At 46.9% G+C, this 23,928-nt stretch overlaps 1 protein-coding gene across 2 annotated transcripts; it reads right to left on the reverse strand.

Annotated features, from left to right (window-relative positions):
* Positions 1-13: 13 nt before the first annotated feature.
* PHC1 (polyhomeotic homolog 1) lies at positions 14-21,446 on the reverse strand. Of its 2 annotated transcripts, XM_060166946.1 has the most exons (15): positions 21,252-21,446; positions 18,315-18,472; positions 17,101-17,211; positions 16,214-16,294; positions 15,574-15,723; positions 14,693-14,848; positions 8,532-9,021; positions 6,376-7,139; positions 5,659-5,806; positions 5,208-5,419; positions 4,492-4,606; positions 3,529-3,637; positions 3,176-3,326; positions 2,479-2,710; positions 14-1,017 (listed from the first exon to the last, which is right to left on the reverse strand). In XM_060166946.1, the coding sequence occupies exons 2-15, from the start codon at positions 18,426-18,428 to the stop codon at positions 863-865; spliced, it is 2,988 nt and encodes a 995-aa protein (XP_060022929.1). In that variant the 5' UTR covers positions 18,429-18,472; positions 21,252-21,446; the 3' UTR covers positions 14-862. The 2 variants fall into 2 exon arrangements, with proteins under 2 accessions (XP_060022929.1, XP_060022928.1); XM_060166945.1 differs by lacking the exon at positions 21,252-21,446 and having other exon boundaries at positions 14,693-14,824.
* Between the last annotated feature and the right edge of the window lie 2,482 nt (positions 21,447-23,928).

Genomic DNA, 23,928 nt, shown 5'->3' on the forward strand with positions numbered 1-23,928 from the left:
AGACAACTGAGACCAATTTTCATCCTTTTACTGAGGAGGAAAAAAAATATTTAATATTTTTGTTGTATAAGGTATAGCGCCTAAGGCAGGTACTTCTATTCCTGACCTCAGTCCCACGCGCTCCTGCTTTATAAAGCTATAGGACAGAGCAGAGTTGGAATGGAAAAGAAAGGTGGGGTAGGAGACAACAGATAAACTGGAAAGGAGCAGGGGGATGCGGAAAGAAAGACAACAGCCACATGTGTGCCCAAAACTTTTAGTCCCTGCAGCAAATCAGAATGATGCCAACCCAGTCTCTACCCTGGCTGGTGACCCTGCCGTGGATGCAGGAGAAAATATCCAATACTAAGGGAGTGACAACAAAACTCTGGGCCACAGCTACAGTCACACGATCCAGAGGGAAGAGGGAGTGCCAGATTTTGCTACTTGTGTCACACAAGCTAGAAAACCCTAGCTCCCCCACTGCTGAGGCACACCTACATTCCACCCATTTCCTTGCCTCACCATACTGTACATTCCTCCTCTAGGAGAATTCTGACCCTGGCTAGACACTCCGCTCCGGGATAAGGCCAAGCAGTCCTAGGTCTCTAGACTGCCTCTTTTATAAAGATTGGATTAGGGTAGGTGAGAATCGTAAAGATTTAAAAAATAAAGTAGAACCCAGAGAAATGTCAAAGCTGCCACCATGTAGCACCAGCGACCAATTCTTGCACTTGTCTTCCCTGTCTCAGTCATCCCCTCTACAGAAGACACACAGAATTGGAACAGCTCTGTCTTCCCTGTGAAGTCTCTGCTGGCGCCAGGTTATAACCTGGACAGTGGGGAGTGTCTGCCTTAGGCTGGTTTGTGCAAGAGGGCCACCTTAGGTCTCCTTGAGGACGTTTATCTTGGCGCAGATCTTGAGGGCAGGGCCCAGCTTGATGTTCATGGCACTCATAAGATGTTCCTCTTTAAGTAATAAAAGGGCCTGTCCATCAATCTCCTGGGAACGAAACTCCTCTGCAATCTCTTGGCAGCCTAGAAGGAAATGATGGGAATATGTATGAGAAACTACACGGTAGCACCAAAGTACTTGTCCTAAATTCAGTAATACAGTGGCCTGACATGGCAAGCTTTGGAAGCAAAATGAAATCAGAGCAACTGGCTATTTATAAAAACAAAAAGAGCCAAGACATGGACTTCCCTGGTGGCACAGTGGTTAAGAATCCGCCTGCCAATGCAGGGGACGTGGGTCCGATCCCTGGTCCGGGAAGATCCCACAGGCTGCAAAGCAACTAAGCCCGTGTGCCACAACTACTGAGCCTGCGCTCTAGAGCCCGCAAGCCACAACCGCTGAGCCCACATGCTGCAACCGCTGAGGCCCACGCACCTAGAGCCCGTGCTCCACAACGAGAAGCCACCACCACGAGAAGCCCATGCACCGCAGCGAGGAGCGGCCCCTGCTTGCCACAACTAGAGAAAGCCCACGCGCAGCAATGAAGACCCAACGCAGCCGAAGTATTAACTATTTTTTTTTTAAAAAAAGAGCCAAGATAAAACACCTAAGTTGTTCAACCAGAGAGATACCTTCATTCAGATAACCTGAGGGGGGCAAAGGGAGGGAGCAATATATATATGTTTTCTTTGACACTGGCAAGAAAATCAAAGTTAAGAGCCGTCTTGACATCCTTAAGGGCCCAGAATTCAGACAAAATACCAAGAAGGGTAGGATGGTTTTCCTGCTGGAGAAAGCCATCCCTTTGTCAAGAATAGCTTATCTGCCAATGCAGGGGACACGGGTTCGAGCCCTGGTCCGGGAAGATCCCACATGTCACGGAGCAACTAAGCCTGTGCGCCACAACTACTGAGCCTGCGCTCTAGAGCCCGTGTGCCACAACTACTCAGCCCGCGCACCTAGAGCAGCCCATGCACGGCAACAAGAGAAGCCGCTGCAATGAGAAGCCCGTGCACTGCAGTGAGGAGCGGCCCCCGCTCGCCGCAACTAGAGAAAGCCCGCACACAGCAACGAAGACCCAACACAGCCAAAAATTATAAATTAAATAAATAAATTTATTTAAAAAAAAAAGAATAGCTTATAAATAATCCTGCCTTGAAGAGAGCAGGGCAACAATGGCCCATTATTTCCTAATCCCCTTCTCCGCTGAGAAAAGTCTTCTATCCATGGTGGGTATCCCAATTAATCACACATAAAAAAATACTTTAAAAATTATTGGTTAAGAATCATAGATGAAAATCAACTGTTGCAAAATTACTGACATAGCAGAGGACAGTCAACCCAGGAAAACTGGGAAACCAGGCTGTGGACAAAACCGGAATAAATACCAAGAGTAGAGCCTTCGTCATACCATATTTAAGCCTCTACTGCTTAAGTCCGTTACATTTCCAGTTACAAAAGCCCCTGTGGGATGACCTAAAGAAAACTGTAGGAAAATGAAGCAATATAGGTGACCTGGGTCCTGGTGGACAGGCCCACGATACCTTGTAGAGAAGCAATAAACTCATACACCTCCTCTACGCTCCAACGGCTAGGATTACTGGACAGGAACACAGGGTTGATGCCATGTAATTCTGGTGTAGGCGGAGCTGTACTGGGGTTCCCCAGGTCACGTTCTCCATGCCCTGCTCGCACGGATAAAGGCCCAGGAGATGTTGGAGAGAGTGCTTCATCGTAACTGGAATTATCTGAACCCCGGCTAGAGTCCTCTTGACCCTACAGAAAAAAACGCAAAACAGGTCACAAGTAACAGTGTCATGAGGTTTCCCTCTCCTTTCCCCAGCCACCCTGGGTTTGGATTACTATGGGGCACAGAGGAAAAACTAATCTTAGCACAAGTGAAATAAGCTGTACTTCACGTGCAAATGCCCGAAGTCACCAGTCCGCTCTCGAGTGCCTTTCAAGTATGAACTGTATCCCTCTCTCGGTTCTCCCCTTCTACCAACGACTGCCCTAGATTTTCCCTCCTCAAACACGGCATAAGGATTAACAGACAGGCAACCAGTAAGGTGAGAAGAGACACAGAGGTCAGGATCTCTTGGAATTTGGAGTAAGGCAATCAACGCAAAACCGGAGTTCTGGTCTCATACTCATTTTAGCTGGGCAAAGGAACTGCCCCGTGGGGAAGAGGAAGGAAAAAGGCCCATTTCTGAGGTAGTGCGCCCCGCACCGGCAGCTCACCCGGTGACGCTTGCCCTGGATCTTGGCACGGGCGATGTCGGAGGAGCTGCGGCGGGGTCCGCGCCGACGAACGCGGGCATAGTTGGCTTCTTGAAACTCTTTCATTTTTTTCCTCTTCAGCCGGAATTGGTGGCTACAGCTCACGTTATACCTACGGGTCGGGGCACGCACAGGAGGTCATGAGTGCTACCAGAGAAGACCGCCTTGCTCCCCTGCACTAAATGTGAACTGGGATTTTAAGGGCCGATTTGGGGAAGGGAATGAAAGCAGAGGAGACATTAACTATGAGCCTTGAGCAGATCCTAGGGAAGGGGTGTAAGGTTAGATGGAGGGGGGTGAGGCGCCTACAGTACCTCTTTGCGCAAGTCATGGAGCAGAATCTCTTGGAGCCGCGAAACTGCTCTGCAGGGGCGTACTTCCCACAGTACTCGCACTTCAGGAGGTTCGCCTTCTTATCGAGCTCTGAAAACAAGGCAGCGCGGGAGGGCTGCATCGGTTTCTGCTGCCACTCAGGCCCCCATCAGGCCCAGCGCTGGACTCTAATTACTCTCAGTGTTCCCCCCAAAGACCTACTCAACCTAATTGAGAATCTCCCTAAAACAAAGTTCAAGATCCAGAACCGTAAAGAACTGTCCCTCAAGAACTGTCCCACAGTCTTCCTAACCTTAAGCCAGACGATTTCCACTTTAAATGACTAATTTTATCCTGACTCATAATCTCAGATTTCAGACAAGACTGCATTTCTGAACAGGAGAGAGGAAAAGATTACTTAATGCCTGGAAAGACATAAGACCTCTCTCCCACAGAAGTTTCCAAAAGCAGGGGGGGAAATGTGAACAGGACTCCTTAACATGTAGTACAGAATCTAGAATAAGGAGAACTGGAAATTAAGATATAGCCTGTTTTTTTTTTTTTTTTTTTTTTTTGGCCGCACCCTGCAACATGCAGGATCTTAGTTCCCCAACCAGGGATCAAACCCGTGCCCCCTGCAGTGGAAGCGTGGCGTCCTAACCACTGAACCGCCAGGGAATTCCCAGAAATAGCCTATTTTTAGATCGTCTTTTGAAAAATATATCCTTATAGTAAATAATTCAACAGATTACTCTAGCTTGACAAAATTCCCCTTAATTCTATCCTATGGAACGACTTTTGTGTGAGTCTACGTATTCTGTTATATGATGTGGCTTCTGGTTTCTCAGCGTGGATGGACTTCACGTAATTCCCACTTTAAATAGATAATTCCTATTTTACACTAAGTCCTCAAACACATCTCCATCAGCCTCCTTCCCCAGATGGGTCTCTAAATAAATACTTACCAGCAGATGGGCTGTCCCCACCTAAGGGGCCACCCGACTGATTCTCATTCAGCCCTGTCACAAGGCCAGTCTGCAGTGGCTTCTCAGACTCTTTCAGTAACTGAGAACAACCCACCTGTCCCAGAAAAAGGTTAGTTAAGTTAGCCTAATTCCTTTCTGCTTCCCTATAGCTTTCCCCACCATTTTTCACCACCATGTCTCTGCCCAGATTTCTGAGTTAATGACCAAGTCCGATGCAGAGAAAACCATTTTCAATATAGCAATCAAAAGCCTCTAACTGGCTTTTTTCAGATAAGCCACTGGAGAACAGGTTCCTACCTGGGCTCCCTATTTTGTCCTTTTCCTTCCTAAATTGTAGGGAACATACTAGGAGTCAAGATACTTGTGTTCTAAGTCCTGGTTCTGCAACTCATGGTATCCAGAAAACTCTCTTAACTTCTCTACCACAATTTTCTTCACTATAAAACAACCTAATTTGTCTAACTAAACATGACAGCTTTAGAGGTCACTTTCTTCCTTTTCTTCTCCTCTTCCCAACATTTTCATTTTCTAGTCTACATATTCTTTCTTCTTTTCACTTCCTTCTTTACAACTAACCATACAAACAACAGAATTGAACCATTCGCTAATAATTAAATAGTTCTGAGCCTTTTGATTTCGTGGAGTTTGAAAAGACAACAATCAGACCAAGCCCCGCCTTCTGGCCCTGCCCTCACCGGAAAAGGTTCTGCTCCTTCCTGGATAACGAAGCCTTCGATGATGTGGGTGAGAATCTGGGGCTTCACAATGGCCTGTGGGGGCTTGGAGTCACCCATCTGTCTGGACACCATGGCCAGCGTGGGAGGCGGTGCTGACGGGGCAGGAGCCAAGGCTACTACATCACTGCTCGGGGTACCAGCATTCACACTGGTCACTGGTTCAGCTTTGTCTGGAAAATAAACACAAGATTGAGGGACAGGTAGGGGATGACCTAGCTGATCCATCTATGAGCCAGGGCAGCCTGATCTTCCACAGTAATACATGTTCCCTTTTGATCATTCACCCTGGATTCCCCGTGTTTGGATCTACTCCACCAAGCCTACTGAGGCAGAGTGATCTTTCAGCTCACTCAGAACTTTCCTCTAATTTCTATGTACTCCAGCAGCACTGCAGAAGCCAGTTACTCACCTCCAAGACCGCCCTTCTCCTCCATGGCCTTCGGGCTCTCTACTACCGGAGACGCCTTCGCAGGAAGCATTGAACTCAACGTGGAGATATCGTCTCTCTCCTCCTCTGACTCAGCCTTGCGTTTGACAGGCAATGTCTGGGGTTTGCCCTATAAAGTGAAGAACAGGAAAGAAAAGATTTATGAGTGAAGGGTAACAAGAAAACACAATTATTCCCATACTGTCAGAGAAAATTTTCTTAGTTCTAGATTCCCCAATTTGTATACTTCCCACAGTACAGTAAAATTTCTGGTCATTCCCAAGAAGTGTAACTTTTACATCAAGACAAAAAATACAACATTTTCTCCAGGTCCTCACGTAGACCTGGAGACGCTGGGTTCATCAACAGCCCAACCACAAACTGTTGTTTTTCTAAAAATCCATTTTGGTGGTTAAGGCTGTATCTTGATATAACTTAGTACAGATCCAAAAACACAGAATTTCAGTGGCAAATTTAGGAGTATGAACTTCAGGTATTATCTACACTAATGTCTCCCTCTTACAAAAGGAAGAAGTGCGTGCCAGGATCTTAACCTTCCATGAACATGTCTCTCTCTTACAAAAGAAGCAGTGATCAATACCAGTATCTTAACCTTCCTAACTCCTTATTCCCCTCCTAAATTAAACTCAGGTCCTCTCAAGGATGATAGTGCCCTCAAAGCCATCAGGCATCACTCACCGGCAGGTGCACAGACTGCATGTAGAAGGCGGCAGGGACCTGGGCCACAACAGGCGAGGAGGCGGTAGCCGCCCCCTTCACCACATGTGCCGTCCCCTGCACAGGAGCCAGGGTCATCCCCGAAGCCAACGCGGGCGGGCCCTCCTGCAGCGCACCAGGGGCCTGGGATGAAGGTGGCGAAGAGGCCACGTGGGCCTGGCCAGGCTGCACTGTGCCTGCCATCCCCCGGGAAGCAGGAACGGCGGCTGCCAGCTGGGCCAGCCCCAAAGCCTGGGCCTGGGCTGTACCTGGCTGCCGGGTGCCTACGACTTGCACGGGGATGTGGGGTGGAGGTTGCTGGGTGGCTGACATCTTGGCAGCCCCCAGCTGAGGAGGCTTGACAGGGGCCACAGGTGGCTTGGACTGGATGGGGACGGGGGGCTTGGGGGCTGGGTCAGGAGGGAGCGACAAGGGCGAAGACTGCAGCATGGGCTGGACAACCAGAGTCTGGGCTGGCTGCTGGGACTGCGAAGGCGGGGCCTGCTGGGCGGGGGGGCCCTGCGGGGGCGGGGGGGCAGGGAGGGGCGCGGCCTGCTGCTGCTGCTGCTGCTGCTGCTGGGCCAGCTGGAGGTGGGTGGCCGTGTGCAGCAGCTGCGCCTGGCGGTGCGGGAACTGCTGCTGGTGGTGGATGGCGATCTGCTGCTGGATCACCACCTGCTTCTGCTGCAGGTGGATCTGCTGCTGCTGCTGGATCAGGGAGTGGGGCTGGATCTGCGTGTAGGTGGCTGCGGGGACAGCCCCGAAGCGACAAAGAGGGAGGGGGGCAGAAAATCAGCAGTAGCCCCAGGAATGGGAAGCCAGAGCACCCTTCCGAGGCGGACCCAGACGGCGAATGGAAGGCGAGCCTGGAGGGGCCCGGGCGGCTGCTTGGCTCACACTCCTTCCTAGTCTGACGTTACCAACTACCCCAGTCTTAAAGGTTTCCAGGAGAGACCACTCTTGCTCGAACAGTTAACAGTCCTCGGTAACTTCTTGCGTTTATCTGACTTTTACTTTTTTGCTCTACTTAAATTCTGTTACTTTGCACTCAGCAAGGACAATGGCGGGCCCATCCTCTCCACGATTAGACTCAGCTCCTCAAGCACTGAGGCCATGTTTCATTCATTTTTACATCCCTAGAACCCAGCCCAGGGCCTGACACATGAGAAACACTTAGCAGTCACTGAAATAATAAACATCCACAGAGGTAAAGATACCAACATCTTCCCGTGAATGCCTCGGTCTCCAACATTTATCAGTTTGGGTCACCGCCTATGAGAAGATGTCTTACGAGTCAGCAGCTGCGAGCTCGGACTTTACCCAGTTTCCTCCACTGTAAACTAGAGTTGGGATCTCCCCGCTCCATACTCTACCAGAGCGTCCAGAGGATATATGTGAGATGAAAGCACTTCGGTAACAGAAGTGCTACAGTGTGTAAATACTAGGTATTAAACTGATAATTAACTGTTACATTTTGTGAATACATTATTCAAATATAGCAACAACTAAAGAACTAGAAACAAGGAAGGCAAAAATAAACATTACCAAGTAAGGTGCACACATCTAACTCTATACACAGTCTGAAATCAAGAACTATTTGGCGTTATTATTTATTCTTTTTTATCCTTATCATTGATACAGATGATCACAAGTTGACTGTATTAAACCATGGCTCTATTTGCTCATCCTAAGTGCTCTAAGGCACCTATACAGTCTCTGCTCTACACTGGGCCAACTAACCAACATTAAACGCATCCCTTATGCTAAACTGCAAGCTCCGTGAGCAGAGGAGTCTGTTTTTCAAAGGTGTGTCCCAGCACCTCCTAGAACATAGTAGGCAATTCAAAAAGAACCAAGTGAATGAATGGTTCGAGTGAGTAAACTGAAGAACTCAGGACCTAAGAAAGAGAGGACAAGGCAACTTGTAAACTGACTGCTGCCTGGTGGAAACAGACAAGATCCATCTCTGTTACCTGTCGTCCTGTCTCCCTGGACTAATATGATCAAGGTTGATGAGATTCTCTTTCCTTCCACTAGTCCGGGACCAAGACAAGCAGGAAAAATGGCAAAGATATGTACTCTGACGATTTTAAACAAGTCCCGAGAGAACAATGACATTATGAGAGGTGACAGCTTACCTGAGCTAATAAGGGTCTGGCTGGGAGCAGGTGTGGCTGTCCGTGTCAGGTTCATGCCCACGCTCTGCTGACCAGTCCCATCTGCTTCTGCCTTCTTGGCCGCTGCACTTTCTGCTTCTGTCTGGCTGCCCTGACTCACAGTAACTGCCTGGGCTGCAGGCAAGGGCTGCACCACTCCTGTGCCCTTCCTGGGACAGCTCCCACCACCACCCATTCCTGAGGAAGGCAACTGACCCAAGCCCCCAGGTGTCTGGCCACCTGGACCCATGGACCCTGGGATGCTATTCCCACTGCCTCCACCAGCTTGACTAAGGTTGAGGGACTGGCCTGAGGCCCCAGAGGAAGCCTGAGCCACAGCGAGGGCCTGGCTAGAGGCCTGGGAGAGGCTGGAGACAGGGGAGGCTCCAGGAGGAATGGCCTTCTGAGCAGAGCCTTGCATTTGGGGTCCTTGGGCTGAGGCCTGTTGGTTCCTGACTGCCAAGTTCTGCACCTGAAAGATAAGAAGCAAAAGACAGACTGAGAAAAGGGGAACAGGGGGCACGCAGGGCAAAGATTTCTGTGACTGATTCCGAAGCAGTGACGACAGCTACAGATATTCCACAGCCCCCCTCAACTCGTACCCCGTCCTATACAAACGTACACAGTGAAGGCCTTCCCAGGGAGGGACTCAAGTTATATTTGATTTTTCAGGCTCCTTCACTCACTATCAAATCCATCATCTAGTTTGGTTATTTTATTCCTTCAAAATGTCTCCGATTTTCCCTTTCCTCTCCATTCATTCATTCAACATCTACAAAACATCTACTATGCTTCAGGTACCACACTGGATACTGGGAATGCAGAGATGAAAGACACGAGCCCCTGCTTTTAATGAGTACTTTCTACTAAAAAAGACAAGAAAACCAAATTACACTATGCACAGATAGGCACACAGTGCTACACGAGCACAGAGGAGATTAACTCAGACTAGGGAGATTAGCGAAGACGTCCTAAAACAGGTGATGTCTGAGCTGAGAACCAACAGGTAATAGTGAAGGCAGGGGTTTGAAGACATAGGTGACAACACTGCAAGACCACTGAGCCAAGAAAGAGCACAGCATTTTTGGAAATTATAAATACTTCATTATGTTTGGGGTGAACTAGAGGAAATGGCAAGAAATGAATCTAGGAAGGTAAGTTGAGGCTAGTAAGAGGACAGATCTCGAAGGGCCTGGTGTGTTAAAATAAAGAGAGCCTGAACTTTACTTTGGAAACAAAGTTTCTCCATCTTCTTTGTTATTATATTCCCAGCACCTAGCACAGTGCCTGACAGATAGTAAGTGCTCCAAGGTATGAACAGAGAGAAGGAATGATGACCACTTAATGGATTACAGGAAGCCACTGAAGAATATGCATCAGAATCATCGTGATCAAATCTATAGCCGAAACTATTCTTTTAAACACTGCTGATGAAAGTATAAATCAGTACAACCACTTTGGAAAACAGTTTGGCATCATATCCTAAAGGTGACTATTCACACACACTCTAATAACCCAGGAATCCCATAAGAGAAATGCTCGCCGTATACAATGGGTGGCTTGTGTTAAGAATGGTCACAGCAGCACTAGTCATGATAATAAAAGCCTGGAAACCAACTGAATGGCCATAATCAGAAGAGAAGATGAATTAAGATGTGTAGTATATTTACACGATGGAATATTACATAGAAATCAAAATGAATAAAGTACAATGACATACAACATTACAGACGGATTAGGACAATAAGCTATTAAGAAATCATTCCCAAAAAGACTGCACACAAGTACCTTATAAATTTAAATATAAATTAGACATGTGTGTGTGTGTGTGTGTGTGTGTATATATATATGTGTGTATATATATATATATATATATATAAATGATATGGTATCTGGAATTTGCTTCTAAATAATCCACAGGTGAAGGGAAGGGGGTCTGGAGAGATTGGCCACATGTTTATAAATGCTGACGCTGGATGGTTAAGTACATGGAGATTCATATTTCTTTATATTTTTGTTTATGTCTGAAATGTTCCATAATAAAAGTACATTTTAGAAATATACGTAAAGGCAATAAAACTATATAAAAAGGGACACAGGGAAGGATGAACCTAGGAATCATGGGTAAGGGGAGGCAGTGGATGGAACTGGGGATGGCTTATTACATGATTAAAACTTACTGAGTAAATATTTTTAAAAAGTGGACCATTGATGAGAGGAAGCCATGAGCCAAGGATTATGATTTATCAAATTCTGTACACCAGAGGTACAATTAAAAATAATGTTAGTAACAACATATATCTCCTTATTAAAAAACTTATTCTGTTAGTAATGTGGGAGAGGATTAGAAGTAGATATGGCTGAAGTCAAGAGACCAATTAGGAAACTAGTACAGTAATTCAGGCGAAAAACAAAAAGAACCCGAATTCAGACAACAGTAATAAAGAAGAAGAGGCAATAGCTTTTGAGAGAGATTTACAAGAATCATCAGGATTGGGTGCTGGGGCGCTTATATACTTCTTACCTTTTCTAACCGGCTTCCTTTCCATAATGGCTATTTAAAACTTTCCTCCTCTCCTTGTACCTCAGAACCACTTCCTCTTTCCCCTGTCACTGTTCACTCCAGCAGAGACAATAAAACCACTAGATGTGCGCTATGCTTCAGCAGTTCCACCAAACCTGCCCCTGCACCTGCCCCCGTCACTTACCACCCCCTCTCCCTCTCCTTCCTCCTCTCCAAGGGCCGTCCTTCTCCAGGCTGAGGGTCCCATCCCCTCCTCCTGCTTCAACCTCTCCTATACTGGCTCCCTGCCATCACCAAGCGGAACCCCATTCCCAAGCCCAGCTTCACCCTCCTCTCCTGTTCTTGCTAATCTCTTAATAATTGTTTACAACCACCGCACCGACTCCCACCACCCAGTCATTCCTCAAGTCACACCACTCCTCTGGCTTCAGCCCCCGACTCCCCCGGAAGGGCTCTCCACCCACAGACCTAAGTCCAGCTCTCCTGCCCTCTCCACTGAACTGGACAGAGGACCCCCTCCACTTTCATAACATTCGGCTCCCTTGTCTTCGTGACCCCGCACAATCCAGATCTTGTCTCTGTCACTCTTGCCTCCTCCCCTCTGCCAGCCCACCACCCTCTACTCCACCTGGAGCTGCTCTATTTTCTAAGGGCTCGTTCTAAACCTCGGGGCTCCAGCTTGAAGGATTTTTTCTTCTCAATCCGTACCAGCTCCCCAAGCGGTTTCCGGTGCTTGACTTCTCTTATTATCTCCACGCACACTACTCCTGTCTGTTCATCTCCAACTCAGTCAGACTTCTCCAAGCTGAGCACTGTGTACATCAGACTGCTGACCCGAGACCTCCTCGTGGGCGGCTCACAAGCGCTGCTAGGTCGGCACATCCTCAAGTGAACTTCACCCTGCGTCCACTTCCCGGCATTCTTCATCGCATTCACAGCGCTCCTGGCCCCTCAGGCCATGGCAGATCCCAGCTCTGGCACCTCCCCCCACTCCCCCATCCACTGGGTCAGGCCTCCCTTTCCAATGATCTTCGAAGTTTTTCTCCAATCTACTCATTTCTGTCCATCTACATTGCTACCACCTAATCCAAACGTCTTCCCCCTAAACTCTTACAACACTGTTTTCCTCCCTATATTCACACTCACACCATTTCCATTTATCCTCTAGAGGAGCCAACATAGTCCTTAAACTAAAAAAAAAAATTTTTAAACCCTCAAGTCTCCAAGTCACTGCCATTTCCCACTGGCCTTCACACAGAGCCCCCAATCCTACACACAGTCCCCAAGGCCCTGCAAGATTAGTTTCCCCCACCTCCCCAGTGCCATCTCCATCCCCCAGCGCCAGGCTCCAGGAACACGGGTCTTCTTTTAGTGCCTCAAATATACAAAGTCCCTTCCCTCCTCAGGTCTCTGGACATGGGGGGGGCCCTGCCTTCACTCTCATTCCATGTCTTCCCCTGACTAACTTCTACAGGCCTCCATTTAACTGCCATCTCCTCGGGAACGCCTTCTTGAATTCTACCCCCATCCCAAGGCTAAATTAAGTCCCTTTCTATGTTTTCAGAGCACTCTGTACTTTTTTTTTTAATATAAATTTATTTATTTATTTTTGGCTGCGTTGGGTCTGCGTTGCTGCGTGCAGGCTTTCTCTAGCTGCGGTGACAGGGGGCTACTCTTCGTTGCGGTACGAGGGCTTCTCATTGCGGTGGCTTCTCTTGCTGTGGAGCACGGGCTCTAGGCAGGCGGGCTTCAGTAGTTGCAGCACATGGGCTCAGTAGTTGTGGCTCGCGGGCTCTAGAGAGCAGGCTCAGTAGTTGTGGCGCATGGGCTTAGTTGCTCCGCGGCATGTGGGATCTTCCTGGACCAGGGCTCGAACCTGTGTCCCCTGCATTGGCAGGCGGATTCTTAACCACTGCACCACCAGGGAAGTCCCAGCACACTGTACTTTCTAATGAAGCAATCACTAAACTATTCAGGTGATTATCTGTTCAATGTGCTTTGATGATGTGTCATCTCCATCAGTCCAGTGATCATGACCTTGGACATTCAAGGCCAAGGAACGTCTGATATCTGATCGTAATGAGGGCTAAACTCTTAAAAACACTCACTATGCTGTGTCCAGGCACTCTTCAAACGCTTACACACATCAACTCCCTTAGGCCTCACAACACACTCTGAGGTAAGTATTTTATAACAGCTATTTAATAGATGAAGAAATTGTGGCTAAAAATGTTAGGCCATTTGCAGGGGTCACACTAAGTCATGGAGTTGGAATCTGACCCAAACATCAGATTCCCACTTTGAACCACTGCTCTGTCCGTCCACACACTGACACACAAATATCTGATGAATAAATAGATGGATAAATGGAAGAATTGCTATGGAAGCAGGCTCCACCTCATCCTCTGATTCCACAGTTATCACTGTAGTCTAAACCAAAGGCCTTACCTTGTAACTAAATGACCTCAGCAGTTTCTTAGCAGGTCCCCTCATTTCTCTTTCTTCTCCAGGCACATGTTCCTAAATGATTCTTTCTCAAGGAGTTTCCTGACCCTATCAATCTGCCTTTCAAGCCAGCAGTGCCACTGCTACCTGTGAAGTTACCTGGCTTTCAGACTTCTCCCTAACAACGACCTTTCCAGCCACAGGCCTGCTGTCTCCACTTTATTCACTCATCCCCAAATCATCTTCACGTACGTGAAATAGGCCTTTACACATACTGTTCTCTCTCCAGTGTTCTTCTTACTCCAAATCAAATAAATCCTACCCGTCCTTTAAGAATCTGTTCATGTTCCTAAAAGTCACTGAAAAGAAATGCAGGCAACTCTTCCCTAAACTCCTGCATCACTCAAAGTTGGTACTGTTTACTTTTGCACTTCTTTCTTCTCTAAGCTCTTTGAAGACTTGACTCATTTTTCAATCCCCCAGTTTCTAGTATATACCTGAGCACATCAAAAGAGAGAGCGCAATATTTACTTGCTGACTGATAAACTAAAAGAATGAAACGAGTACTACGAGATCCCAGTTTGTATCCCACCCGTAAGAAGCTAAAACATTCAGGCTCTCTATATATGTACACACACACACACACACACACACACACACACACACACACACACACTGGAGATAAGGCATGGGAAGCAGTGGTGAGGAAGACTTTACTGCGAACACAGTGAGCGGAAACAGACTGCTGAAGGTTGAGAGCTACAGTGACTCATAAAGACAAGGAATCAAGTGTTTTGCCAGTAACTCAGCCAGGTCAGCTTCACGTGTGTCTAACTAGAATTCCCTCAACCATCCCTTATCTTACAGAGACAGTACTGCAAGAAGAGAGAACTAAGACTTCCTGAATGAAACTGAGCCATGGAGGGCTAAAAGAAGGGTAAGGACATATGTGCTGTATTAAGAATAAGGCTTCCCACATCCACAGGGCTGTTTTCAGTCAAGTCTACTTCCCTTCCTAACTCAAAGAACTAAAAAGGTGTAAGGTATTCAAGTTCTACAGAAATTTTTTTTAAAAAGGATTCTGAAAAGTGGTAATGGGGTGGAAGGGTGGGCCCTGGTCCGAGGCCATTCCCTTCACCCTCCCCAGCGTCAGTCCACAGTGGTCGCCACTGACCTGATCGGCATCTGCGTGAACTCCCGGAGGCTGAGCAGATGGCGCCTCCTGCTGGACCGCGGCCACCGCCCCGTTGGGCATCAGGATGAGCTGGGAGGCTAGAGGCACATTCCGGCCCAGGGTCCGGTTTACCTGCAACAGGTTTCCCAGCTGTGGCTGGCAAGGAGGAGGAAGAGGACGAGCAGAGGGAAGAGAGCAAGAGGAAAAGAAGAGAGACAGAAGAGACGGAAGGGAGGGACCACAAGACAAAATAAACAGAAGATACGAAACAGCTAAGCCCTGCCCCTTTCCACACCAACCCAGGAGACCCTTATTTTCCACGTGCGATGAAGCATCCGAAGAAAACCTAGAACGTGTATAAAACTATACACTGATAACAAAGAATCAAACGTCAAAGAAGTTGAGACAATGAGGATTGTGGAGCAAGTGTCTATATATAGTAAGCAGACAGGCCAAGACATAACACTTAGGATTCGTGCACTTGAGTCATAGGTTTAAAGATTAGACTATTATCTGACGCAAATTTCTCAAATACTAAGGTGAACATCTTCTAACTTAGGATCTCAATAATCTGCAGGCTACCTGTAAACACTAAGCATCACTTCTAGAGGTTAAGTAAGGCAGAAGAAGCAGATCAGCTTGTCTTAAAACATCTGGGTAACCATGATTAAATAAAACAGCTTTCACTCTGGGCATTCCCTGGTGGTCAGTGGTTAGGACCCGGCGCTTTCACTACTGTGGGCCCGGGTTCAATCCCTAGTCGAGGAGCTAACATCCCATAAGCTGCGTGGTATGGCCAAAAAAATAAAAAATAGCTTTCACTCAATAAGACACAGAACATTTATGCCCCTGGGGCAACAGCGACTGTGGCTTTGGCTTACCCGTAGATACATCTGGGCCTGGGACTGGTTGAGGGGTGGGGAGGTGGTGTTCCCCAGTAGCACAGATTGGGTCAAAGTGGTAGCACTGGGAGAGCTCACACTCTGGGATCGGCTGATGAGCTGGGCGGCCGACGTGGTGGCCAGATTGATCTGTGTGGTACAGAAAGGAACCAGGACTCAGGATCGGGGAGAGGTAAAAGGAAATATACACAACTGACAAATTCAGAGTGACGCGGTCAAGAACAGAGTATCTCACTTTCATATAGTCAGGAGGAAATGAATAATACCTTGCTATCCATTACTGTCATCCGGCTACTGGAGGGTATCACCAAACCAGTCCCTAACCACCAGCGTAACAGTTGAGAAGGCAAAGGAACGAAACGGAACCGACCTTACTTCTCATTCAAGGCTTTGCTACCGCCTACGCAGGATTTTCCTCCTCCTTTCTTAGATCTCCTTGTTAAGACTCCTATACAGATCCAAGCTGGTTACTTTCCATTTTACTAATATTCTCTACGTAAGGGCAGTAAATACCATTGACGGCTCAATAAACACTCTCAGACCAGCAGCACAAAGTAGTTTAACCCAGAGACAAAGACCCAGAGAGGAAAGCCCCTCGGAGGGGAGGGGCAGTACTCACGGAGGCCTGGGTGGTGGTGGTCTGCTGCTGGGCAGGGCTGGTGTTTGGGGAGCTGGCCTGCCGACTGGCAGCAATCGTGGCCTGTTAGAGGGGAAAGAAGACAAGAAAGAGCAGAGACAATGAAGGAAAAGGCTCTGAATCTGCCAGTAATAGATCACAGGCACAAAATATAATAGAGATCTCAGGTAAGAACTGAGAGCCTCTACTATGGAGCAAGGACCAGTGTCTTCACAATCCCAATTACCCTCATGTTGTCACATATGCTAACCCAATAACTCCCACATGACCCAGCCGGGGCAGGCAGGCAACCCACTCTCTTCCTCCCACTTTCTTTTAGCTGCAAGAAACTTTGGTCAGGTGACGTCATGAGTCACTGCTAAGTCCAACCCAGTGCTGCCCAATCAATACAAACATAATACGAGCCACATATATAATCTAGTATGAACATTTCTCGAAAAGTGAAGAGAAACAGGAGAAGTAAACTTTAATAATTTACTTTATTCAAGCTGATCTATCTCATTTCAACATGTAACCAACATAAACAAACTACTGAAATTTTTTTTCACACTAAGTCTCTGAAATCCAAAATCTTTTCGCACACCTCCGTTTGCACTAGCTGTATTTTAAGTGCTCAATAGCTACCTGTGGCTAACGGCTACCATACTGGACGGTACAGGTCTAGCACAAAGCCATGCTACCTCTAAAAGGTAGTTTCCCCACAGTTCTTACTGAGAGCCCAGACACTAAGGTCCCTTCATCCTCCTGCAGGAGGACAGGAGGCAGAGGAGACTGTTTCCAGCCTGGCTCAGCGGAGAAGGTAGCGTGCCCCGACCCACCTGTAGTGCCTGTTCCCTCCCTCCTGGGCCAGCTAGCTGCTGACCTCTCACCTGCTGGACGGCAGCCAGGCTGTGCAGCTGGGCATTGCTGAGCTGCTGCTGGAGCATGAACTGGTGGAAATACTGAGCCGCGTTGGGCTGACGCTGCAGTGCCTGCAGAGCCTAGGAAGAAAGAGCGGGGATCAATCCACTTAGAATGAATCACTCCTGGGACTTGCCTGGCGGTCCAGTGGTTAAGACTCCTTGCTCCCAATGCAGGGGCACGGGTTCGATCCCTCGTCGGGGAACTAACATCCCGCAAGCCGCATGGCGTGGCCAGGAAAAAAAGAAGAATCACTCCTAACTCCTATTCTATGGAAATCACTGTGATGCTCTGAAAGGGACATATGGGAAGGAGGGAAACAAAGGAAGATGGGTATCTGGTTAAATTGTCAACATCTGATTTGTCCATTTTTATATCAGAACCAGTAAGTCCTTAAAAAGTAGACAAGCAGTTAATTCTGCTGTGCTCTATTCTTGAAAAGTAAAGCAGTGTAACTCACATGAACTCTTATTTCCCAAAAGGAATCTGTTAATATACGATATAACAAAGAATTAGGACTAAACTGGTTTGAAAATAAATGGGATGTTGATTAATGTAAAGAGAAGAAGAAAATAAAAGACCATCTTCTAGGGATACAATAAAGGTGACAGAATCCTAAGGGGTTGGAGACGATGAAAAATAGAGTAAATGGTCACTTATGAAAGACTGTATCAGGTAAAATTTTCAAGTAACTGGCATTTTCAAACACCTACAGCATAATACTAATGGGTGTTTATCAAGATGATACTGGTAATTCAGTTTTAACATTAACTTCAGGATATTACTGTATTCTTTTTAATAATTAGGACCAGTCTTAGGATGTGCATAGTTATTCTAGTAGCTAAAATATTTTAAGTAAAAGTTCTTAACTTCCATTACTCAGGATGATTTTCAAGAAAGACCAAAAATTAAAAACCTGACAATCCATAAAGAGAAATGGTTAATTAGAATCTAGCAACATGAACTGAATGGCATAAAAACCTTAAAGACTGAATCTCATTCTGCCTCCTTGCTCAAACTGTTGTGAACTCCTAAGATTCTCAGAACTGGAAGGGACCTTAGTTGTCACCTAATCCAACTCCCCGCGTTTGCTGGAAAGGAACCAAGGGCAATTATCTTCCTGCATCCTTGCCCGCCCCAAGCCAATGCTCACAGATCACAGCCCCTCAGAGCTGAGCCTCACCTGCACTGCTTGCCGTTCGTACAGTGACATCTGAGCTATCTGGGGCCGAGAGCTGCCCCCAGAGCCGGAGCTCCCATTGGTGGAGTTGGAGCTCTGCTCACTCTCAGTCTCCATGATGGAGGTCCAGGGAGCCGGAGGCTGGCGCTCCGACTCGAGACCTAGATGGAAGCAGCAAAGGATTCAAATTTACACCTGATCTCAAACTACTATTTCATGTCATTATTCAAGTTATCTAAGAACCTTCCTCTTCTTCCATAAACCATGATTTCTCCGGTTTAATAACTACCAGATCTTCAATATACTCTTATAACCATAACTTCCCCACACCACCTTTTAAAGCTATGCAGTGTCTCAAAATAAACAACTTTTACCTATTCCCTCATGCCCTTAAATATAAAATGGCCAGAATGTAAGGCGGTTCCTCATAATAGTAAGGCCACCTTATATCCCCATAACACTTTTAAATAGTTTAAAATCGTCCCATTTAAAATTTACTGTTATCTCATCTCTCTCCGCACGTGCAACACCATTATCAGCATTATCTTATTAACAATGGTCACCATTTACTGAGAAGCCACTAGGTGCGTCCTCTCACTGGGCTAGGCTCTTCAGCTCCATTATCTCTCAGTGCTTTACAGTAAATATAATTATCCCCACTTTACAACTGTGGAAATGAGGTTTTCTGAAGTTAAAGTTGTCCTAGTTAAGTATCAAATCTTTACACTAGGACATGCTTCTTCAAACCAAAAACAATCTATGATTAAGGCAGTGTCACTCACTTTGAGTACTCACTGTCATCATTTTATGGAGGAGGGGCTTAAGATACAGATATCAATACATTGAATGCATCATAGAAAGGCATAAAACTAGGAGACAGAAGAACTAGCCTACAGCCCATATCGCCCGAAGAGCTGCCTGGTTCCCACTCAGGCTACTTGTAACACCTTGGACATGTCACTTTCCCTTCTTATAACCTCAGTTTCCCTGTTTGCAAGGAAGGCTTCACAAATAAGTATAATACATCATTTTAACAAATGACTTACAGGTATTAAACACAGTAAAGACAACAATGAAAATCTTCAAGAAAATAAGATTCAACTTTTGAGTCCACTAAAGTAGTCAGAATTTACCCTCTGGGGTCTACACTGAAATTTGCAAAAAGACATGAAAACATTGCTAAGAACCAAGCAAAGAGACAGATGAGAAGTAGGAAGAAACATGCCTTTGAAGCAGCACTAAATGACAATAAGGTTTTTTTGTTCATTCTTTTTTTTCCCCTTTTCTGTTAAACCTAAATACTATATTGTGTACTTTTGAGGCGTGGAGCCGCTATAAATATCGGATCAGCACAGCACAATTTGGTTTTGGAATGTAAACATCAAACCAGAATTTCTGCTTAAGGGGTGTTGACAGTTTTATTAGGGTGGATCTATTTTAATGACTGCATTCAAAACAAAGTAAACAAAATCAAAACGCTTGGGCTTGGAAATAAAGTTGGGGAGATTTTTTATGATTCCATTCCCAGTATCATCTGATTGCATCGTTATTCCCCAAGAATTCAGTTGCACAGGAATAGCAAATGTTACTGCAAACATGGATATAACCCAAGAAGTACACAGAAGAAATCATACTGGCTTCAAGTCTAGTATATCTTCTCCCCACATCTTTTGCCAAAATATTAAAGCACTAAACAGATACAGACCCATGAATCCTCATTATCAGCATGTGAAGAAAAAAAGTGGGTAAGGGTTAGAGGCAGCACGGCACAGCTGTATAGATCACCGGACTTAGTTCACTGGACTCAGAGACAGGAGGAGACCCTGGAGGGGACATTAATTCCCTTCATGGGTGAAAATGCTAATAAAATGTACGATCCCTCATCTCCCCCCAAAATGGAAGTCTTATTAATTTTTCAGAGTGAGAAACAGAAAAGAGGTGGAAAGGGACCACCTTAAAGTTTTTAATAAAATCAGGAGAAACTGTCATCAAAACCAGGATTCCTGGATCCCAGGCACATAAATCTATTCATTAATGATCAGTGTTGGGACTGTAAAATTAAATACAGAAAGTGAAGATAACAAAAAGTTTGGGAAGCACAGTGAATTTAAATTTTCAGAATTTAACTGGAAGAGAAGCTGGCCCATAGAGGTCCCCAAAGTAACTAAACCACGGTCATCCTGAAAGGCAGCATTTGGGCGTGTGTGGTGGGGTTGGAGCAGACCTTTGGCAAGGAGCTGGAAGAGGATATTGAAGTGGACCTGGTACTCGGCCTACCGAGCCAAGAGTTGGAGGAAATCAATTTCCCCAAGCACGAAACTGTCTCGTAGGAAGGATGGGGCATAGGAAGGGGGGCGGGAGGAGGGGGGTGGTTCGGGGAAGGCTGTGCCAAAGAAATGGAAGCCATGTGAAGAAGAGGGAGAGGAGACGCCCCAGGGGTCCTTGTTGTACCTAGAACCTGGATGAGAACGACGTTCGCAAGAGGGATCAATCACACCGCGGGACGGGGGTCGACTGAGCGGTGCCAGCAGTGAACCGACCCAAGTGAGCGGAGAAATGTGCTTACTGAGAGCGGGGAGACAGAAGTCGAGGAACTGGAAGCTGAGGAACCCAGCGGACCAGAAAAAGCAGGGAGATAACTAGACAGCATGCTTGGATGGGAAAGCCAAAGTCAGAGACGGGAAAATGAATGAGAGAATGAGCGGTCAGAAGCAACTAGGGTGACGGACGGACAGCAGTGAGCACAGCGAAATGAACAGAAGAGCGGGAGGCTGGACAGGCAGAGGGAAGGACCGCAGAGCGAGCGCCAGAGGTAGGCAGGGAAAGACGCCGGGGGAGGTACCTGGGGCGTTCCACAGCCCGAGGTGGCGGAAGAAACATCCCCGCGCAGCCAAGCCCCCGGAGGTCCTGCCCCTGCCCGGCCCGCGGCCGCCCGCTTACCTCCGCGCCTGGCTCTGCACCCGAGCGCTCTCGGGGGGGCGTCCACCTCACGTGCCGGGGTCCCCCGGCGCCGGGCTGGGCGGGGGGCTCGCTCGGCCTCCGCGGCGGGCTCCCCTCGCCTCCTCCCCTTCCTGGAGGGGCGGGGGCGCCGAGAGCGGGGTGGGAGGCGCCCGGCGCGGCCGCGGCTCCCCGCCCCTCCCGCCGCTCCGGGTGCGGGCCGGCCGCGGCTCCGCCAGGCCTTCGGGGCTCGCTCGGGGCCTGTCACTTCCTGCCGGGCCGAGAGGGTGGGGGCTGCAGGCCGGGGGCTGCGGGCCGGGCTGGAGGAGGGGGCTGGCGGGGAGGTGCTTCCGGGGCAGCCGGACCCCTCCCCCGTCCCTCCCCCTCCCCTCGGCGCCCTCCCCCCTCCCTCCCGCGAGTCCCTCGTTTCCTGCCGGCGCCCGTTGCCATGACGACGCTGCTGCCAGGCCTCCGCGCTTAGGCCCCGGGGTTTTTTATGTGTTTTTTCCCCTCTCTCGCTCTTTCTCCTCTTTTTTCCCCTTCTTTCTCTCCGAGTTCTGCTCGCCGGTGGGAGGGACGAAACGGAGAAAGTGCTGGCCTCTAGCGGGGAACTCACCTCTCACAGAGAGGGAGAGGGAGATGGGAGAAGGGAGGGAAGTGACGTGGAAAAGGGGAAAAAAGAAGGTATTTTTCTGGAGCTTCTGGGAATAAGGGATAGAAAGAAAGGATCAAAGAGACCAACAGGCTGAGCGGGAGAAAACCAAGCAACAACCCTAGAGAAACGGCAGACGGGAAAAGGAAATAAAGCCGAGGAAAGGAGAGAAAAGGACAGAAAAAGATTGAGGAAAAGGAGAGAGAATGTTGATTGTTTCATTCCTCATCCCTCACCTCCACTCGGAGAAGGCGGGAAAGCTGTACAGAAACAGTAAACCCGTTAGGAGTTGACATTCCTTTAAAAGCAACAGCCCAATATAACTTGCTTTGAATAACACATTTCAGTCTGTTATTTCAGGGATTTGGGGGTGTGTGTGTGTGTTCTTAGATTTAAATATGTATGTAAAAGAGAACGACAGAAACAAGGGAGAAGGCTAGGGGTATAAAGAGAATAGAACAATGGGGCTGTGTTTGGGAAGGCTAAACATTTGGTGAAGCTGTGGCCTTTGTCATTTTTTATCAGTTTTTAATTCTCTTAGTCTTTGAACATTCGGCAAATATTTCTAGAGCACCTACTATGTGCAGCCCCGGTTCTGAAGGCTTAGATTACATCAGTGCACAGAAAAAAGATAACTGCCCTCATTAGTCTTTACGGATGGGGCGAGGGACTGCCTTGTGGATAAATAAGGTTGTTGCTTTTTCTGATATTATCGTGGTTGAGTAACTATTCTTACCTCAAGTCTTTTCCTAACTTCTGTTCTAACCAGTTATTTTCTCTGTCAACCTGCTCTTCATTCTCTCCTTTAAAAGCCAAGGCATGATTTATTTTTAGAAAGAAAATAGAAGTATTCTCTTTGTTTATATATTAGATCTATTTAGATTTTCATTGAGAGAGGTGTGTTTGGGCACCGGGCCCTTAATTTGTGGTAGCCAGATTTATGGCAGAGAAAAATCTCAGCCAAGCTTCTAGGAACCAGTCAGACAGGTATGTGAAGGAAGAAACAGGAGGGCAGCCAAAGGACTGGAAAAGCAAAGACATGAGGTGTGGGGAGGTGAAAAGGTACGTTGCCAGGATGGATGACAGCTTTGGCTAAGGATGAATTGGAAAGATTCTGGCAGAGAGAAGTCATGGTAAAAACTAGGTAAAGCATTAGTCATTTAATTCAAACCTAGATTTTTGGCATGCCAAAGAAGTTTAAAGCTCTCTTTCGTAAGCTTAGAATGGATATAGTGAGCCTAAGCTGACTTCCTGGCACCAGTGAAAAAGTTCTATCTATAGACAATTTTTAGATTATATGACGTTCAGGTCAAGGAACATTATTCATGTTTCTATGGGAGAATTATCACTGTGAAGTGTTTAAAGAAGTGTTTAAATATATCCCAAGGAGAAGGAATCCAGATGCCAGAGGGTATGCACTCATCTTTCCAATAGCCTATGGGATTTCGTACCTGGAGGGTACATGGCCATTTCAGCCCCCATTAGAAGTGGAACAGAATCACTACTATTGCATATAATTTCATTCCGTCTCTAAAGATTTTTTTCCCCCCCTGGGTCATGGACCCCTACATCTACTAAAAGTTATACATTTAGATGATGTTAGGGGATAAGGTAGTGATGATGTGTAATTTTGTTGAATTTCTGATATAAATCTAGTCTACAAATACTCTGTCACAAAGCATGCTGTATTGATTATTGGCCATTATTTTAATTTTCTATGTTAAAGGCTTGTATCCCTCACTTCACAGTAATTCTTTTCAAGTTCATTTCTCCCTCCAAGGCAGACCAGACTTCCAGGGTCATAAGTCTAACCAATTTTCCAAAGACAAATTCAGCTTAAAAAAGAAATTTATTAACAGCAAAGTGAAGTATTAGGAAAACCTCCACCCAGAAGGAAATCCTTGTCAAAGACTCTATCAGCTTGGGAAATACTGAAAAGCTTATCTAAACCTAAATAGAGCAGAACAATTTGTGATTCCTAGAAAATCTTCAACTGACCTTTCTTTCTTTTTGTTTTTTTTTTTAATT

This window comes from Lagenorhynchus albirostris, chromosome 11 (genome assembly GCF_949774975.1).
Source record: "Lagenorhynchus albirostris chromosome 11, mLagAlb1.1, whole genome shotgun sequence".
NCBI classification, from domain to species: domain Eukaryota; kingdom Metazoa; phylum Chordata; class Mammalia; order Artiodactyla; family Delphinidae; genus Lagenorhynchus; species Lagenorhynchus albirostris.